This window comes from Gracilinanus agilis, chromosome 2 (genome assembly GCF_016433145.1).
Source record: "Gracilinanus agilis isolate LMUSP501 chromosome 2, AgileGrace, whole genome shotgun sequence".
In the NCBI taxonomy this organism is placed as follows: domain Eukaryota; kingdom Metazoa; phylum Chordata; class Mammalia; order Didelphimorphia; family Didelphidae; genus Gracilinanus; species Gracilinanus agilis.
In genome coordinates this window covers 441433386-441452189 of record NC_058131.1, presented here as the reverse complement: position 1 = coordinate 441452189, position 18804 = coordinate 441433386, and the positions used below count along the sequence as shown (strand labels likewise).

Sequence of the window (18804 nt, the reverse complement as noted above, 5' to 3'; positions counted from 1 at the left end):
TTCAAATTATGTGTTTGGAATAAGGATGCTAGTTATTCTGAAATTCCTATCAGACTCACGAAAGTATGTGATAGGGCATATTTCTATTTTCTTTGAAAAAAGGTGACGATGCTATACACTTCCAGAGAAAGAACTGATGAGATCTCAGTGCAAAATGATGAATAGTTTTCTCATTTTCTTTATTTTTTTTAATCTTTTTTGTAATATGTTTCATATGGTTTTCATAACTTCACATATATAATTGGTATCATTTTGCTTGTCCTCTCAGTGTATGGGAGGATAGGAAAGAGGGAGATAATTTGTAATTCAAAATTAAGAGAAAAAAAGAATGTTAAAATAATTTTTATTTAAAAGAAAGGGGTTAAGAGAGGGGATCCACTCAAATTCTTTTGTTTGTTTGTATATATTATTACACAATAAAAAGAATAGTTTTCAAATAAATTGTCATAGATTCTTCAAATTCCAAGATTCTATTTGGACTTTCATATTAATTATTTCAATGCAATAATTATAATAAGGTGATTTATTCAAGATAATAAATACAATAAATAATAATTCATTGTTCATTAATTGTTAGAAATAGGCACTTTCTGAAAGTTTTCTTGGAGAGTCTTCAGAAACTGCATTGTGTTGATGGTGAAAGTTTCATTACAAGGCTGGTAACAAGAAAATGGCTGCAAAAAGAAAATAGAGCAAATATTGAGTTATATTGCCAATCTATACTGGTCAGTAAGAATCATCCTAGCCTAGAAAAGGGATCAAATTTGATCTAGGAATAATAATACTAGTAATAACAGTTATTGTTACAACTGGAAGGAACCTTACTTATTACCTGGTCAGGTATGTGCTGACCAATGTTTAAGAACTGGCTGGTCAAGGGGAAAAAAATAAGATAGGCTTTTAAGTTCAACCTACATTATTAACATTTTCTCCATTGCTTTCTTAAGCTTAGTCAATCAACAAATTAATAGATAAAGTCCAAATGTGTAGCCTTCATTGATTTCAAGGGAATAAATACACTGATAATTTTAGAATCAGCTACCCACCAACAGGAGCTCTAACCCGTAAGAGTTGTCTGTAGCATATTTCTGCATCTGATCCAGCTCCCTCATTTTACAAATAAGGAAACTAGGGCTTAAAAAATTTAAGTGTTAAGTTTTATTACTCAAGGTAATAAAGGTAGAAAATTGCAGAACCAGGATTTTAACTGAGGTTCACCAACTCCAGATTCAGCCCACATTCCACTATACCAAATCAACTAATTAGGAAGTTCTCTGGCCAATTCTTCACTGTCATCTTTTAAACAAAAAGCTCAGACAATAAACAGTGTTTGCTGATAAATATGCACTCACTTTCTCATTGTTCTCATATTAGTGAAAGATCACTACTATGACTGCACTATTTACTACCCTAGCTGTTAGATCAAGGATACCGTGTCCTCTTCTCTCCCCTCCCCTCAATATGTCACTCAGATCAAGTAGTGGTAGCTAACATAGGAATATATAATTTAAGGACAGAAATTACTTCGACATAGTGTGACAGTATTATAGAGCAGGAAGACTGAGTTCATAACTGGCCTTTGGCACAGAGCCAAAGGCAAGTTTTCTCATCTGTAAAAGGAAGAAATTGTACTAGATGACCTATGAGGTCTCTTCCAGCTTAAATCTATGATCCTATGATTCTGAGCCTCAGGTCCATAATATAAAGAAACAGAAATATAGTTTGAAGAATGATTTGTATATGTCCACCTCCAGAGAAAGAATAACAAGATAGAGTTTTGTATATACATAAATCTTTTTTGTCAAATGATGCCTTTTATAATGTGTGGAGGGAAGGAAGGGAGTTAACTAGGTATTTTAGTGTCAAAAACAAACAAATAAATAAATAGAAATTTTTAAAAATATGAATATGCTTTTAGGACTGTAACATGGAAGTAACAGGGTGGAATTCTAGGAATTCTGGTTTGAGGCTTGACCCTGTATCTTGCAGGAATTCCACCCTGTCACTTCCCAGCTTATTGGATCCTGAACGTACCATAACATATAGGTTTTAAAATGCTGTACTATTAATAGTAATTCCTATTAGGAGAATCTGTTAATTGGTATAAAATGTGCTTCAGAAGAAAGATTATTCAGAAAGCCATTTATTTATATTATAATTAAAGTATAATAACTAAAACAGACATTTCTCCTTAGGCAGACCTTTGGAATAGTCTTGGTTATTCATGTTCTATTTCTTCTAGAAGCTAAGAAAAGCTGCTATTTACATTCAAGATTTGCAGGCTTTAGACCTGGGATATTCCTTTTGATCTTCTCTGAATCTCTATAATAGAATAATTTCGATTTGGTTTCTTAGTATCACCAGCATTTGCTGACCATCCTAAGAAGGGGATATTTGTGAAACTCACAGACCTGGGAGTCTAGAGGAGATGCTGTAAGATTTAGAAGTAATTCTGGAAGCCTAGAATTCTTTGCCTCTATCAAAATTTAACTTATGATTTTCCAGCAGCAAAGAGGCCTACTTGGTTTACATCTCTTTATTTATAACTTCTGACCCTGGACTTTACACTGACTATTGATACCAATTAGTAGTGCACAGTCATGAGATAATTTAGCTTTATGCTTTTGTTTGTTTATTTGTTTTGGGGTCCAGACTCTCTAAACTTTAGCTGACAGTTATAGTGGACCTGCTTGTTATAGCAGATAGGAATGAATAGCTACATAGGCCATGACAATATTAAAATTTGTTGTTTGGAATAGAGGCCACTGCCAGTCAAAAAAACACTTATTTTTTACTATACGACAGGCATTGTGTTAAGCTAAGTAGCACAAAGAAAGACCACATTTTAGGAGATTAAACCTTGGCTTTCTGACATGTTATTTTGAACAGCAGTGGCTGTATTATGGATTGAAACTTAAAATCTAGTCACTGGACTCGAACCTAGGATCTAATTGTGCTCAGATACATGTTACCTATGTGACCCTAGGGAAGTCACTTTCAATGCCTCTATTTTCTTCTCTATGAAATAGGTACTAAATTATCAAAACTACCTAACTCATAGGATTATTATTTAGAAAGTGCTTTGCAAATCTTAAAATGTATAAATATGAGCTTTTATTGAATAATGGAATTCTCAGATCTCTTTAAATAATACTGTCACCAAAACCAACTTCATTACTGGCGACCAGTCAAATTTATCTGGCATTCAAGTTCAGATAAAATCACAAACAACAGTTCATAAAAAGAAGAAGGAAATAAAAGAAACTTACTTTGCATTTGAACTTCCCCAGTTGCCGGACGTAACTGTTCACTCTTTTGATGGTTTGATTATAATCTGGTTTTAGTGTGTGAGACATCATTTTCAGCCCGTACTCAAAGCATGATGTGCTACAGTTGTGATGCTAGAACAACATATTATAAATTAAGGTGTTGTTTAATCAAAGGGACAAGATTTTAGCAGGGCTTTGGCTAGAATTATAACTTAACAAATTCATACATATTTTCTAGATACATGATATGCCCATTTTTGCATGAAGAACATTTGACAGTTTAGGAAGCAATCCTACTTATTGAGGTCCATTGTCCTATTCCCATAGGAATACCTCATTAGAAAAAAATTCTCGATTTTTGTGCTTCCTCTGAAGGGCTCCTAGTGATAATCAGGATCTGAGCTTCCTTTTTATCAGATCTTTAAACTTTCCAATTCTTGGGAACATAGAATTTAGAGCTAGATTTCTTTCCTGTTGTAGATGAGGAAACTGAACTTTAGAATTTACATTGCCTCAGAAAGAGTATGGACTAAAACTTAATCTAATGCTCTTTCTACCAAAGCAGTTGAAATGTTTTACTTGAAATTTATGCAAGAAAGGAAGGAAGGAAAACACTGTGCTTTAATCTGTATTTGTTTTTAAAAATCAGTGAATATTAAATCCAGGGAAAGGTCTTATAAATATGTATCATGATTTCTTCTAATTAAGTAAGAGATAATGTGATCTAAGACACTGTATTATAGTGTCTTATATAGACACTGGGGAACATGAATTCAAATATTGCCCCAGTTTCTGACACCGTTTTGTAACTTTGCTAAATCACTTCACTTATAATCTCATCTATTTCATCTATAAAATGAAAGAGTAAGATTAGATGACCATTAGTATTCTTTACAGCTTTATCTCTGCTCCTAAGTGCATTAGCCTTCTTTAGTTTTAAAGTATTATTCTTAGAATTATTGCAGAAGGAAGCTTAGTATCATGGGAGGTATGAAAGATGACCAGGTTAGACACCCTAAATCCTTTAAAAATCTCCCTGGAACCTGAAGAAAAAAATGAATGTTTTCTGATCTCAATTCTAACCAGGCCAGTCTCTTTTCCCATGTTCCACTTTGGGTTTTGATAGGGAGCATTCAGGAAGAAAAAATAAAAGAAAGGCAAGAAAAACAAAATAGGAGGTAAAGAAGGATATGGGCAATTGGAAACATTGCAAACCTATTCAGATGCTGAGTAAAATTTAAGTTACCAAAATTACATTTTTCAGTTCCCCCACTAATTCCCAATGTCAAACGCTAAAATGTTTCCAAACATTTTAACCATTAAATAGATTTTAGATAGTATTACAGATATCCAGACTTATAGCAGTTGATGCCAGGTAATAGGTAGGATATTAACTATTTCCATTATACCATGAGGAAGTGAGTAGTGTGATAAGAAAAAAAAAATCACTTCCTATGCACTATATTGTTGTTTTTTTATTCATACTTTAAAGTTTTATTTAAATAGTAAATGCTGTCTCCAATCTTTAAATATGTTGATATTTATTTTAATATACCACAATCAATAATTTAACCTCTTTAATTTTATGGAGCTAGCTACAAATGAAGACCTTGTTCTTAAGCTATATCCAGAATATTATGTTTTACAGCTGACCTTAGAAGACTAGTCCAAAGACATCAGACCATATAGAAGAAGAAAATGAGACTCAAAATGGCTAAGTGATTTGCCTAGGGTTGTCTGGGTAGGAGCAAAAGAAGAATTTGAAACCAGGCCTTTTGGTGTCACACTTTTTCACAATGCTCACTTCATAAGTCTGAGAGACTGAATTTTTAAAAGAAACATGTTCATACATAAAAATGAGATAATCTTTATAAATTGATTTGCAAGATATGAAAGAACTATACAGATATAACTATAATTATCATCACCATCATTACAATAATTTATTAACACTGTCTAATTAAAATTTTAGATGAATACAATTCAAAAAATGAATATATGTTAAAATAGAAAGTATGCTCTATATAATTTTTTTTTAAATTTTACTTACAGAATCTCTTTACAGAAGAGATAGGAAGTCATACTTACAGAAGAGACAGGAAGGCATAAACAGTCAGTCACCTGCAAAAGAGAGATTGAAACATAAGTTTCTGAAACTGTCAAGTGATACTTGGCAATAGTAAATTCTAATGGTGCTTAAAAATCCATTCACTTACATTGGAATTACAATTGCATGTTGTAGTAGCTTCTTTCTAAATTGATAAAGACACACATAAAGACACACACACACAAACCATGTTGAATTCAAAGACTTTTTCAGTTTCAAATTGTTCACTATGACACACCAACCCTCCTGAACATACCTCCAAACGCCCAATGAGATACTGTGTAACCATAGATGGTTCTGGCTTTGAGCAGAGGTTCCTTCCACTTACTGACAAAATCAAGACAGAAAGGGAAAGCACGTGGGAGAACATCTTTCCTTCAATGTGTAGATGTGCCTAAGTCTGCAGGCTCTCCTTTAAATTGTCTTCTATAAATTCTCTTTCACTCATGGAAAACCCCTGACATCAAATTGATACCGCTTTTTCTATGTAAGTTCAGATCACCTTAAAAAAAAAAAATCTAATTGAGTCACTTAAAGCACAATCAATTTTGTGCCAGGAAATTTCAATCCTCAGAAAAAGATGACATGAAAATGTTGAGTTGTAGATACAGAAGGAAAAGTTAAAGATCTTATACTTCTATTTTTTTTTAAAAGATAGGATTCCGATTGTGAGAATTATGGTGTTTTCCAATAAAGCTATGTGTGTGTGTGTATCTGTGTTTTCCCTTTTTACATTATTGGAAATACTGAGAATTTTACTCAACCTTAGGTTCTAATAAAGAGATTTTTTTTCTGGCTGTGAGCAGGGGTGGGGATGTTGGGGAGATGATGATTGAGATCCTAGGGTAACTTCTCTTTTTTGTATTTTAAGTATTACTATTGAAATCATCATATTTAATCCATAAATCTCAGAAATAATTTTTCTTACTAGACTACATTTTGCTTCTGGCCAAAATGCTTGGTCTACACTTGTAAAAAATTCTGCTAGGAAAACTTCAGAGCAACTTTGAATGATTATTTAGCATATAAAGCTATAGTTTTAAACAATATTAAATATATTTCAAAAACCAAATCCAATGACTAGCTTAGGATGGAAAAAGACAACTTATTTGCCAGCCTACTTCTTTTTTTCCCTTTCTTCCTTTTTAAAAATTATTTTTTCTTTTTTTTTTAAATTTAGAACATTTTTCAGTGGTTATGTAATCCATGATCCCCCTCCCCCCTTCATTCTCACCCCCCAACTCTGGAGCTGACAAGCAGTTCCACTGGGTTATACGTGTATCATTGTTCAAAATCTATTTCCCTGCTATTCATATTTGCAGTAGAGTGATCTTTTAACATCAAAATCCTAATCATATCCATATTGAGCTACATGATTGATCATATGTTTTTCTTCTGTGTTTCTGTTCCCACAGTTCTTTCTCTGGATGTGGATAATGTTCTTTCTCCAAAGTTCCTCTGAATTGTCCTGAGTCATTGCATTGCTGCTAGTAGAAAAATCTATTACATTCGATAGTTGCCATAATGGACAAAGTTCTCCTGGTTCTGCTCCTTTCACTCTGCATCAATTCCTGGAGGTCTTTCCAGTTCACATGGAATTCCTCCAGTTCTTTATTACTTTCAGCATAATAATATTCCATCACCATTAGATACCACAATTTATTCAGTCATTCTCCAATCAACAAACCCTCATTTTCCAATTTTTTGCCACCGCAAAGAGCGTGGCTATGATTATTTTTGTACAAGTCTTTTTCCTTATTATTTCTTTGGGTTACAATCCAAGGAGTGCTATGGCTGGATCAAAAAGCAGATAGTCTTTTAAAGCCCTTTGAGCATACTTCCAAATTGCCATTCAGAATGGTTGGATTAGTTCACAACTCCACCAGCAATGCATTAATGTCCCAATTTGGCCACATCCCCTCCAGCATTCATTACTCTCCTTTGCTGTCATTTTAGTAAATCTACTAGGTGTGAGGTAATACCTCTGGGTTGTTTTGATTTGCATTTCTCTAATTATTAGAGATTTAGAACACTTTCTCATGTGCTTATTGGTAGTTTTGATTTCTTTATCTGAAAATTGCCTATTCATGTCCCTTGCTCACTTATCAATTGGGAGATGGCTTGATTTTTTTACAATTGATTTAGTTCCTTGTATATTTGAGTGATTAGACCTTTATCTGAGTTTTTTGTTATAAAGATTTTTTCCCAATTTGTTGTTTCCCTTCTAATTTTGGTAGCATTTGCTTTATCTGTATAAAACCTTTTTAGTTTAATGTAGTCAAAATTATTTATTTTACATTTTGTGATTTTCTTCTAACTCTTGCTTGGTTTTAAAATCTTTCTCATCCCATAGATCTGATAAGTGTGCTTATCAGATCTATGGATAAGTTTTCCATTTTTGTCAAATAGTGGGTTTTTGTCCCAAAAGCTTGGTTCTTTGGGTTTATCTAAAACTGTCTTGCTGAAGTTGCTTACCCCTAGTCTATTCCACTGATCCTCTCTTCTGTCTCTTCACCAGTACCATATTGTTTTGATGACTACTGCTTGATAGTATAGTTTAAGATCTGGTACTGCTAGGCCATGTTCTTTTTTTTTTTTTCATGATTTCCCTTGATATTTTTGGCCTTTTGTTCTTCCAAATGAACTTAGTTATATTTTTTTCTAATTCAGTAAAAAAAAATTAGTAGTATGATAGGTATGGCACTAAGAGGGTAAATTAATTTGGGTAGGATGGTCATTTTTATTATGTTAGCTCATCCTTCCCATGAGCAATCAATGTTTTTCCAATTGTTTAGATCTAGTTTTGAATGTGTGGGAAAGGGTGTCGTAGTTGTGTTCTTATAATTTCTGTGTTTGTCTTGGCAGATAGATTCCTAAGTATTTTATATTGTCTAGGGTGATTTTAAATCGAATTTCTCTTTCTAACACTTCCTGCTGTGTTGTGTTGGAAATATATAGAAATGCTGATGATTTATGTACATTTATTTTGTATCCTGCAACTTTGCTAAAGTTGTTGATTATTTCTATCAGCTTTTTAGTTGATTCTCTAGGATTCTTTAAGGAGACCATCATCTGCAAAGAGTGATAGCTTTGTCTCCTCATTGCCTATTTTGATACCTTCAATTTCTTTTTCTTCTCTAATTGCTACTGCTAGTGTTTCTAGTACAATGTTAAATAATAGAGGTGATAGTGGGCATCCTTGTTTCACTCCTGATCTTATTGGGAAGGCTTCTAATTTATTCTCATTGTGGATGATACTTGTGGATGGTTTTAGGTACATACTGTTTATTATTTTTAGGAAAGGTCTTTCTACTCCTATACTTTCTAGTGTTTTCAATAGGAATGGATGTTGTATTTTGTCAAAGGCCTTTTCAGCATCTATTGAGATAATCATGTGGTTTTGTTGGTTTGCTTGTTGATATGGTCAATTATGTGAATGGTTTTCCTGATGTTGAACCATTCTTGCATTCCTGGTATAAATACCACCTGATCATAATGAATGACCCTCATGATCACTTGTTGGAGTCTCTTTGCTAGTATTCTGTTTAAGATTTTTGCATCTATGTTCATTAAGGAGATTGGTCTGTAGTTTTCTTTCTCTGTTTTTGATCTACCTGGCTTTGGGATCAGTACCATATTTGTATCATAAAAGGACTTTGGTAGAACTCCTTCTTTGCTTATTATGTCAAATAGTTTGTATAGTATTGGAATTAGTTATTCTTTGAGGGTTTGATAGAATTCACTTGTGAATCCATCTGGTCCTGGGGATTTTTCCTTAGGGAGTTCTTTGATGGCTTGTTCAATTTCTTTTTCTGATAAGAGATTATTTAAGTATTCTATTTCTTCTGCTGTTAATATAGGCAAGTTATGATTTTGTAAATATTCATCCATCTCACCTAAGTTGCCATATTTATTGCTATATAATTGGGCAAAATAATTTTTAATGATTGCCTTGATTTCCTCTTCCTTAGAGGTGAGGTCTCCCTTTTCATCTTTGATACTGATGTTTTCTTCTTTCCTTTTTTTAATTAGATTGACCAGTACTTTGTCAATTTTGTTTGTTTTTTCAAAGTACAAGCTTCTAGTCTTATTTATTAATTCAATAGTTCTTTTACTTTCAATTTTATTGATTTCTCCTTTAATTTTTATAATCTCTAGTTTGGTCTTCAGCTGGTGATTTTTAATGCGTTCCCTTTCTAGTTTTTTAATTTGCATGCCCAGTTCACTCTCTAATTTGTTAATACATGCACTCAAGGATATAAATTTCCCCCTGAGTACTGCCTTAGCTGCATCCCACAAAGTTTAGTAGGATGTCTCATCATTGTCATTCTCTTCAATGAAATTATTGATTGTTTCTATGATTTCTTCTTTAACTAACTTGCTTTGGAGAATCATATTATTTAATTTCTAATTAGTTTTTGATTTGCCTGTCCATGTGCCCTTACTAATTATTATTTTTATTGCATTATGATCTGAGAAAGTTACATTTATTATTTCCACTCTTTTGCATTTGTTTGCCATGTTTCTATACCCTATTACATGGTCAATCTTTGTGAATGTACCATGTGCAGCTGAAAAGAAGGTGTATTCCTTTTTTGTCCCTGTTTACTTTTCTCCACATATCTATTAAATCTAATTTTCCTAGGATTTCATTCACCTCTCTTATCTCTTTCTTATTTATTTTTTGGTTTCATTTATCTAGATCTGAAAGAGGAATATGTAGATCTCCCACTAGCATAGTTTTACTATCTATTTCCTTCTTGAGCTCTGACAGTTTCTCCTTTAGGAATCTGGGTGCTATACAATTTGATGCATACATGTTGATTACTGTTATTTCCTCCTTGTCTATACTGCCTTTTATCAGAATGTAATTACCTTCCCTGTCTCTTTTAATCAGTTCTATTTTTACTTTGGCTTTGTCAGAAATCATGATTGCCCCTCCTGCCTTATTTTTCTCAGTGGAAGCCCAATAGATTTCACTCCAGCCCTTGACCTTAAACCTGTGTATGTCTACCTGCCTCATAAGTGTTTCTTGTAGACCACATATGGTAGGATTTTGTTTTCTAATCCACTCTGCTATTTGCTACCATTTTATGGGCAAGTTCATCCCATTAACATTCAGAGTTATAATTATCATTTGTGTATTTCCCAACATTTTCGTATACTCTCCTAGTTCAATCCCTTCTTCTTACACTATTTCATTTTAAACCAGTGGTTTAAATCAGTCCCCCTTGTCCATTCTGTTGGTTTACTACACTTTCCACTCCTTCTCTTCCCTTCTTATTATTTTTTAAGGCCTAATGAATTCCCTCCCCACTCTCTTCCTATCCCTTTAAGAACTCCCCACCCCACTCCCCCATTGGTTTATTTCTTCTGAATTATCCTTAGGGTTAGATAGAATTTGATATCCCATTGGATCTAGCTACTCTTCCCTCTCAGGATTAATTCTGCTGAGAGTAAGGTTTAAGTATTTCCTGCTAATGCTCTCTTCCTCTCCTTCTTATAATAGTATTCATCCCCTCCCCTTCCCATGCTGTCTTTGTGTGGTATAGATTATCCTATTTTTCTTATTCCTCCAAATTACTCTTGGTGCCATCTAATATTCCCCTCACAAACTTTTTCCCATGTCGTCTTAGAGCATTTAGTACTCCAACCACTCCTTATTACTAATTCTAATTACTATAATAGTGAGTACAATTTTTTAGAATTGCACATAATGTTTCTCCATGTAGAAATAAAAATAATTCAATCTTATTGAAGCCCTTGAAGAAGGCAATTTAAACATAAGAGATTTCTTTCTTTCCCCTCTCTTTCTTATTTACCTTTTCATGTTTCTCTTGGTTTTTGTGGTTGGATATCAAACTTTCCATTTAGTTCTGGTCTTTTTCTGTGCAAATACTTGGAAATCTTCTATCTTGTTCAAACAATGTTCATACTTTCCCCTGGAAGTATATATCGTCAGTTTTGATGGGGTAGGTGATCCTTGATTGTAGACCCAAATCTCTTGCCTTTCTGAATATCATGTTCCAAGCCTTGTGGTCTTGTAGTGTGGAGGCTGTGTAATCCTGATTGGTGTTCCTTGATATCTGAATTGTCTCCTTCTGGCTTCTTGTAATATTTTCTCCTTAACTTGGAAGCTTTTGAATTTGGCTATTATATTCCTGGGGGTTGTCTTTAGAGGATTCAGTGTAGAGAGTGATATATGGATCCTTTCAATGTCTATTTTGCCCTCTTGTTCAAGGACAATGGAGAAGTTTTATTGAATAATTTCTTGTAGTATGATATCTAGATTTCTATTTGTCTCTGATTTTTCCAGAAGGCCAATACTTCTCAAGTTATCTCTTCTAGATATGTTTTCTTGATCTATTATCTTCTCATTGAGATATTTCATGTTTCCTTCTATTTTGTCAGTCTTTTTGACTTTGCTTTATTAATTATTGCTGTCTTGTGAGATCACTGGCTTCTACTTGCCCAATTCTAACCTTTAAAGACTGGTTTTCACCTATAATCTTTTGGTTTTTCTTTTCAATCTGGTCTATCTGGCTCTTCAAGGCTTCCAGGTGGTCATTTCTGGTCTTCAATTAGATTATCATTTCATTTGATTTTTGAGCCTCACTTTCCAATTGTGAAATTCTGCCTTTTAAACTGTTATTTTCTTCTTGAACTGTTTTCCACTTTTCTTCCCAGATCTCTTCTATCTTTCTCATGATCTCAGATTTGAACTCTTCAAGAGCTTGTGACCAATTTTCATTTTGGGGGGAAGGTTTGCGTATCTTTAATTGTTTGTCCTCCTCTGTTTTCTGGGTTTTTTTCTGTGTAGAAGTTATCAAGTGTTAGAACTTTTTTCTTGGCCTTCTTGTTTATTTCTTGGGCCTTTCTTGGCATCATTAAGCTTTCTCAGCCAGAAGTCTGAGTAAGGCAAGCCAACTCTCTTTTTATGGAGTTAGGGAGCAGTTTTTGCCTGAGGCTACTTTGTGAGTCTCCTGGCTTCCACTGTCTGCTAGGCCTTTGCTGTCTGCAGCTCCACTCAGCCTCACTCTTGTGCCCATGGTCTGTGCTCCCCAGCCTCCTGTGGTCTCTGGTCTAGCTGTTTTCAGGGTCAAACCCCCATGGTCCTAGCTGGGTTCCTAGAGCCCAGAACTTGGCCCATGCTTGCTCCTCCACCTGAGGTTTTCCCCTGAGTCTCAGCATGCTGCTTCTGCCTCTCTCAGCCCCACTCCCATGTCCAAGGTCTGCACTCTCCAATGTCCTGGGGTCTCAGATCTTGCTGCTCTCAGGAGCAAGCTCCTAGTAGTGCCAGTTAGCTGCCAAGGAGCTAACTTTTGTGCCCCGCTTACTCTAACTCTGCTGCACAGGCACTGCCTCTGTCTTGAGATCTTTTTATCATCTCTGATAATCTGATAAAGACAATTTAGTTTATAAGGAAATAACGGGACACAGGAGCTGTCTTTTAGCTCATGCTTCCAGCTCTGTCTCCAGGAGCATGGAGTTTATTGTATACTATTTTCACACAAAGAACACAAAGAAAAACTTTACAGCTGGTTGAGGTTACAAAAGAAAATACTTTGAGGCTTCAAAGTAAAGATAGAACAGGGTCCAAGGCCGAATTCTAGCCACTTGGATATCAGCAAGCAAATTCCAAGAATCGTAACTATATTCTATAGATATCATAAATGAATTGAGTCTTGTATTTTTTATTGGGAGGACTGCACCTGGTTGGATAAAGTTTTGCCTAGCTCTGACCTTGGCTGACTTACGAATATTCTTAGAGTTTAGGGATCTTAATTTTCTTGTAGAGAAATTGTTAACCCAGTAACTGCTGGTTTATTTAAAGCTTTCCAATGGGACTTATAATGTTATTTAAAAAGGTGTGGATCTGAAAAGGAGTCAAAAGAGGAGTCTCAGATTTTTATCTATTCTATTATTGGCTTCCCACACCTCTGGTACTTTGGGTGGGGTGGAGAAGGGTTGATGAGCTCGTGTTTTGATGGGAGCTATTTCCCCCCCATTAAGAGTGGAAATGCCTAAATCTCAGGTACCTTCAATACTGCGCCCTATTGTGGGGTCCCTTCTTTCATCTGGATTTGTTTTTTTTGTCCTTTGAGGTACGTTATATCAGTCAGTTAGGAGAGAAAATCTCCCTGCTTCTACTCTTCAGTCATCTTAACCTGGAAGTCTCGAAATTGTTGGTTTTTTAAAAAAATAATTATACATACATTTCGTTTTCTTCCTTCTATAGAGTGAAAGAAAATTACTGGATGTCAAGGACTTTCCATTTTGGTGTTTTTCTTATTCTTGTATCCCTAATCCTTAGCATGATGCTTAGTACATAATTAATGCTGATGGATTTATTTAGTGAAGAACTGTAAATCAGTCTATTATTCATCGTATTTTTCTAAGTGAAAAAATGTGAACCTAATACACTTTCTTCAATCCCACTTCAAACACTGACTAAATCTTTTTTTCTTAGTGTTTCCATAATGTAGTGATCAGTTAGTCAATAAATATTTATTTATTTGTTTGTTTATTATGTGCCTGACTTGGAATGGAAGAAATTATAACAGCTGGGCTTGACATAACTGGATGTTTTTTGATAACATAATCATTTACCACTCTCAAATCTTGGATAAATCGGTAAACAGATATGTCATTTTCATCTAATTTTGACTTTTTTATAGGCAAAATTGGTGTATTGAACTCAGAAAAGCAAGGTATAATTATCCCTTGTTGGATTAGGGACTCAATAATTGGTCTTATACCTTCTATTGCTTCCTTAGTCAAAGAATATTGAGGCACACAAAGAACTGATTCTTCGTTTGTCCTCACCCTGACTAGAGTAGCTGATATCAATAATCCTACACATGTGGATGATTTTGACCACAAGTCCTTAGGTATATCCTTGGGTATTGGATAGATAGTATCTAAGTCATCCTCTGTACTTTTGGAATATAAGAAAAGCAATGGAAAGGCCTTCAAAGATTCCTCTGGGAGATGTAAAGAAATATCACCAGATTTAGTACATTGGATAGTTCCTCTCAATTTACACAGTAAATCCCTGCTGAGAAGATTCACTGGACATTCTGGCATACAGAGAAATGTGTGTTCCACAGAGAGGGGCCTAAGAGTTATCATTTTCGGTTGTAATTTAGCTATTTTCTAAGTTGTGCCTGTAGCACCAACATCTTCCATTATACCAACAGCTCTACAATTCTGAGGAAAACTTTGCAAAACTGATTTACTCACTCCTGTATCAACTAGAAAATCATAAATCTGGTCTCCAAATCTGGTCTAGTAACGACACATGTGGTTCTGTGCTTTTGGGAGGTTGGAAAGTTTCCAACACAGGAGCTAAAAGAGTAACATCAGAACATAGCTCAGTTATTTCCTTTCCATCCAAGTTAACATCATCTTGAATTATAGAATTACAGAATCAAGAATTTACAGAATTTGGTCCTTTTCACCTTTATTCTGGCATCATTGTCCTGATTTACAATAAAAATATCCTTAATCAAATCACAATTATCACAATTTCCATTATTCTCTATAATTCCACAATTACTAGAATTTCCAACACCATTTACAACACAATTTTTCTTTTTCTCACAATTATTTACAACACTAATTAAATTACTATCAATACCACATAAATCATTATCAACCTTAATCAAATTATTGTTAACATCAGTTAAATTACTACTAACAGTAGGTAAATTACTATTAACATTAGTTAATTACCACTAATACCATTAACATCATTTAATTTAAGCTAATTTAGCACCAGCATCATTTAAGTTATCATTGATCCTCTTTAAATTACCATTGAAATTGATTAAATTATCACCATTAATAATTAAGTTACTATTAACATCAACTAAATTATTATTATCATTATCCTTAACTCATGCAATTTGTTCAATATTCACTTTATTCCCATCAACTTGATTAATTACTTCTGAATTTCGGGCACACCTTCATAATGAAGATGTTCCTCTATTTTGATTCACATGATTCACATTCCCAATTACAACCTGGCTATACTTTGGGTGAACACCAGTTCTAATATAATCCTGCATAATGCCCATATTCGGGCTTGGGCTTGTGTCCCTTGACAGTAAGCATTCTGGTAAATAAACCCATGTTGTTGACCAAACCCATAATTGTTAATATTTCAGTTGTTTCACTTATTATTATAATTATTATATCCATAATTCCTGTTATTATATCTCTGCCTGTCAAATTGACCCTTAAAATGACAGTCCTTAACAAAGTGTCCAATTCTGTTGCATAAGTAACATAGTTTTGGCCCTTGGTACGTCTTGTTCACAGTAGCATTATTCCTGTAGTTGTTAACTTTCCTCTCTGATGCCCTCAATGCTGCTACTTGCCTTGATTTCACCAATTTCTTTATTCTTAGCTTTGCTACTTGCCTCCTTCAGTTGTTTACAGAAACTCTCTATTACTGAATCCTTCTCATCTAATATTCTGTCTTTCTCTTGAGCATACACATATGTTGCTTTTTGCTTTAGCTCATCCAGAGAAAACATTTCCCAATTCAAGCAATTATCCAAAAAGAGCCTCTTCACATTTGGTACCAAGTTCTATATGAATAATCTCTTAACATGATCTATGGTGGTATCATCCTGGATATTGAGATCTATTGTATCTCTGTGGCCTCAATTATCTTGTCAAGAAACATTGTAGGTGTTTCCTAACCTATCTGCCTTGTTTGTTCAAATTTAGACCATGCATTGGGCTTCCTTGAATCATTTTCTAACATTCTAATAAATGATTTCCAGGCCTGTTTTAACATACAGTAAATAGGAACTGAATTAAGATCAAGCTCCCGCCATGGTATCAAACCTTGAGTAGTTCTTGTCTCTTCTACAAATTTCTGTCTGTCATGTTTGGATAATACTTCCCCTAGCACAAACCAAAAATTATTGAAATCTGGGTCAAAGGTTTTCACCACAGATAGTATTACTTTGATAAAATTAGCTGGTTTGTCATAGAATTTTGGAGCCTTCCATTTAATTGAATCTATGTCCTCAGCCTTAAACCTTGTATGCTGCTTGATATGGAAAATCTCTAACAACTAGAAGGTCATGTAAGGGGAAAAGTGGAATTGGTGTGCTTTTATTCCCTTGGGCCTTAGACTCCTGTTCCAATCTAGTTCCAACCGCTTGTCACATTATCAGGTGTTTCCTCATGCTTAGACTGTGCTCGACCAAAGTCATGGCTCTGTTGTATGTATAATTCCATATTATCTATCTGTACTCGTAGTAATCATAACATTAAATTCACCTCCGAATCCTTGAAAAAAAAAACAATTATCACTTTAATAGTGTAACTCATAAAGTAAAATAGCCATCATATTCTATACACTATATAAGTACACAACAACACAACAGGAATGTGAGTTGTTATATCTAGGACCATGATATTCCATATTGGTTGTGCTATTTCAAAACCTATAGCCACTTTAAAATACCTGGGAACACCCTTAAACAACAAATATGGAACAAACAATATTACTTGTCACAGATAGTACATTATGTAATCAATTAAACCTTCCATGATTACTCTGGTAAGTATCTCCACAACAAATAGACTTGGTGCTAATGCAATGGTGTTATTGCTATAAGCCACAATGGATTGGCTAATAAACAGTGTATACAACAAGACTTTAACAATATTAACAATAAAAGCAAGACACAGGAGGGTAAAAACACCTAACGGCAAAAAAAAAAAAAAAAAAAAAAAGGTTAAAAATCCCTTCTCTGAGACTCTCGGTTAAGATGGCTGCAGAGTAAGGAGCAGCTGCTTGATCTCTCCTAACTGAAGCATACAGGACTCCTGAAGGGGACATAAAAACGAATCCAGACGAACGAAGGGACCCCACAACAGGGCGCAACATTGAAGGTACATGGAATTGGGGCATTTCCACGCTATAAAGGGGTGAAACAGCTCTCACTAAAACGAGAGAGGAAGAAGCCCCTCCCCCACCCCCATACCACGTACAGCACCAAGGCCAGCCCACAAGAGTCAAAGCAGATTTGGGGCACCCATTAAGCCACTGGCAGCTCCGGGGCTAGTTCCTGAGAGAAGCAAGACTTAGGACCCCAAGAGACTAAAGAACGCGCACAGACTTTCCTGAGCAACTGTGCAGGTGAAGACATTGCTCTAGGCGCAGACAAGGATCTTGAGCTCAGGCTTGGACCTCGAGAGGGGACCCTGTGCAGATGGGAGCACGGCTGTGGAAGCAGCGCCCTGAGACTGTTGAAGGAGTCTCGGACAGAGGGGCAGACCAGGGATGACCAGGAGGCTCAACCCAGAAAACAACGAGACCTGAGGCCTCGGGAGCCTAGAGAGCAAAGACAGACCCTGAGTGTGAGGATAAAGCGCAGAAGGCGCTGGGCTAACAACAATGGCAAGCCAAAATCAGGAAACCCACAAAATAAAGATTATCAAGAAGAATTCTGTAACACTCGACAACTTTTACACAGAGAAAGTCCAGACAACAGAGGAGAACAAATAAGAAATCATATCCAAACCATCCCAAAATAATGAAAACTGGTCACAAGCTATTGAAAAGTTCAAATCTGAGATGATGAGAAAGATGGAAGAGATTTGGCAAGAAAATAACAGTTTAAAAGGCAGAATTTCACAATTGGAAGGTGAGGCAAGTCAACTGAACACCAGAAATAACCAGATAGAAAAGGAAAACCAGTCCCAAAAGGCTAGAATTGAGCAATTAGAAGCCAATGATCTCTCAAGACAGCAAAAAACAATTAAAACAAAGTCAAAAGACTGATAAAATAGAAGGAAACATGAAATATCTCAATGAGAAAGTGAAAGACCAAGAAAACCAGTCTAGAAGAGACAATTTGAGAATCATTGGTCTTCCAGAAAAAGCAGAAAAAAGTTTCTATTAAAACTTGGACTCCATACTAAAAGAAATTATTCAGCAAAATTGCCCTGAAGTTCTACAACAGGAGGGCAATATAGACATTGAAAGGATCCATAGATCACTCTCTACACTAGACCCAGAAAGGACAACACCCAGGAATATAATAGCCAAATTCAAGAGGTTCCAAGTAAAAGAAAAAATCTTACAAGAAGCCAGAAAGAGACAATTCAAATATCAAGGAGCACCAATCAGGATCACACAGGATCTGGCAGCCTCCGCACTAAAAGACCGCAAGACTTGGAATATGATATTCAGAAAGGCAAGAGAACTGGGCCTACCAGCACAGATCAACTACCCATCAAAACTGACTATATACTTCCAGGGGAAAGTATGGGCATTCAACAAAATTGAAGATTTCCACGTATTTGCACAGAAAAGACCAGGGCTAAATGGAAAGTTTGATACCCAACCACAAAAATCAAGAGAAACCTGAAAATGTAAATAAGATACAGAGGGGAAAG

General features: G+C 35.1%; 1 protein-coding gene across 1 annotated transcript; it reads right to left on the bottom strand.

Annotated features, from left to right (window-relative positions):
* Window positions 1-566: 566 nt before the first annotated feature.
* IL9 (interleukin 9) lies at window positions 567-5824 on the bottom strand. The gene is given in 5 exon segments (XM_044662994.1): window positions 567-674; window positions 3270-3401; window positions 5358-5390; window positions 5486-5521; window positions 5633-5824. Coding segments are annotated over 5 exon segments (501 nt in total).
* Window positions 5825-18804: the final 12980 nt, after the last annotated feature.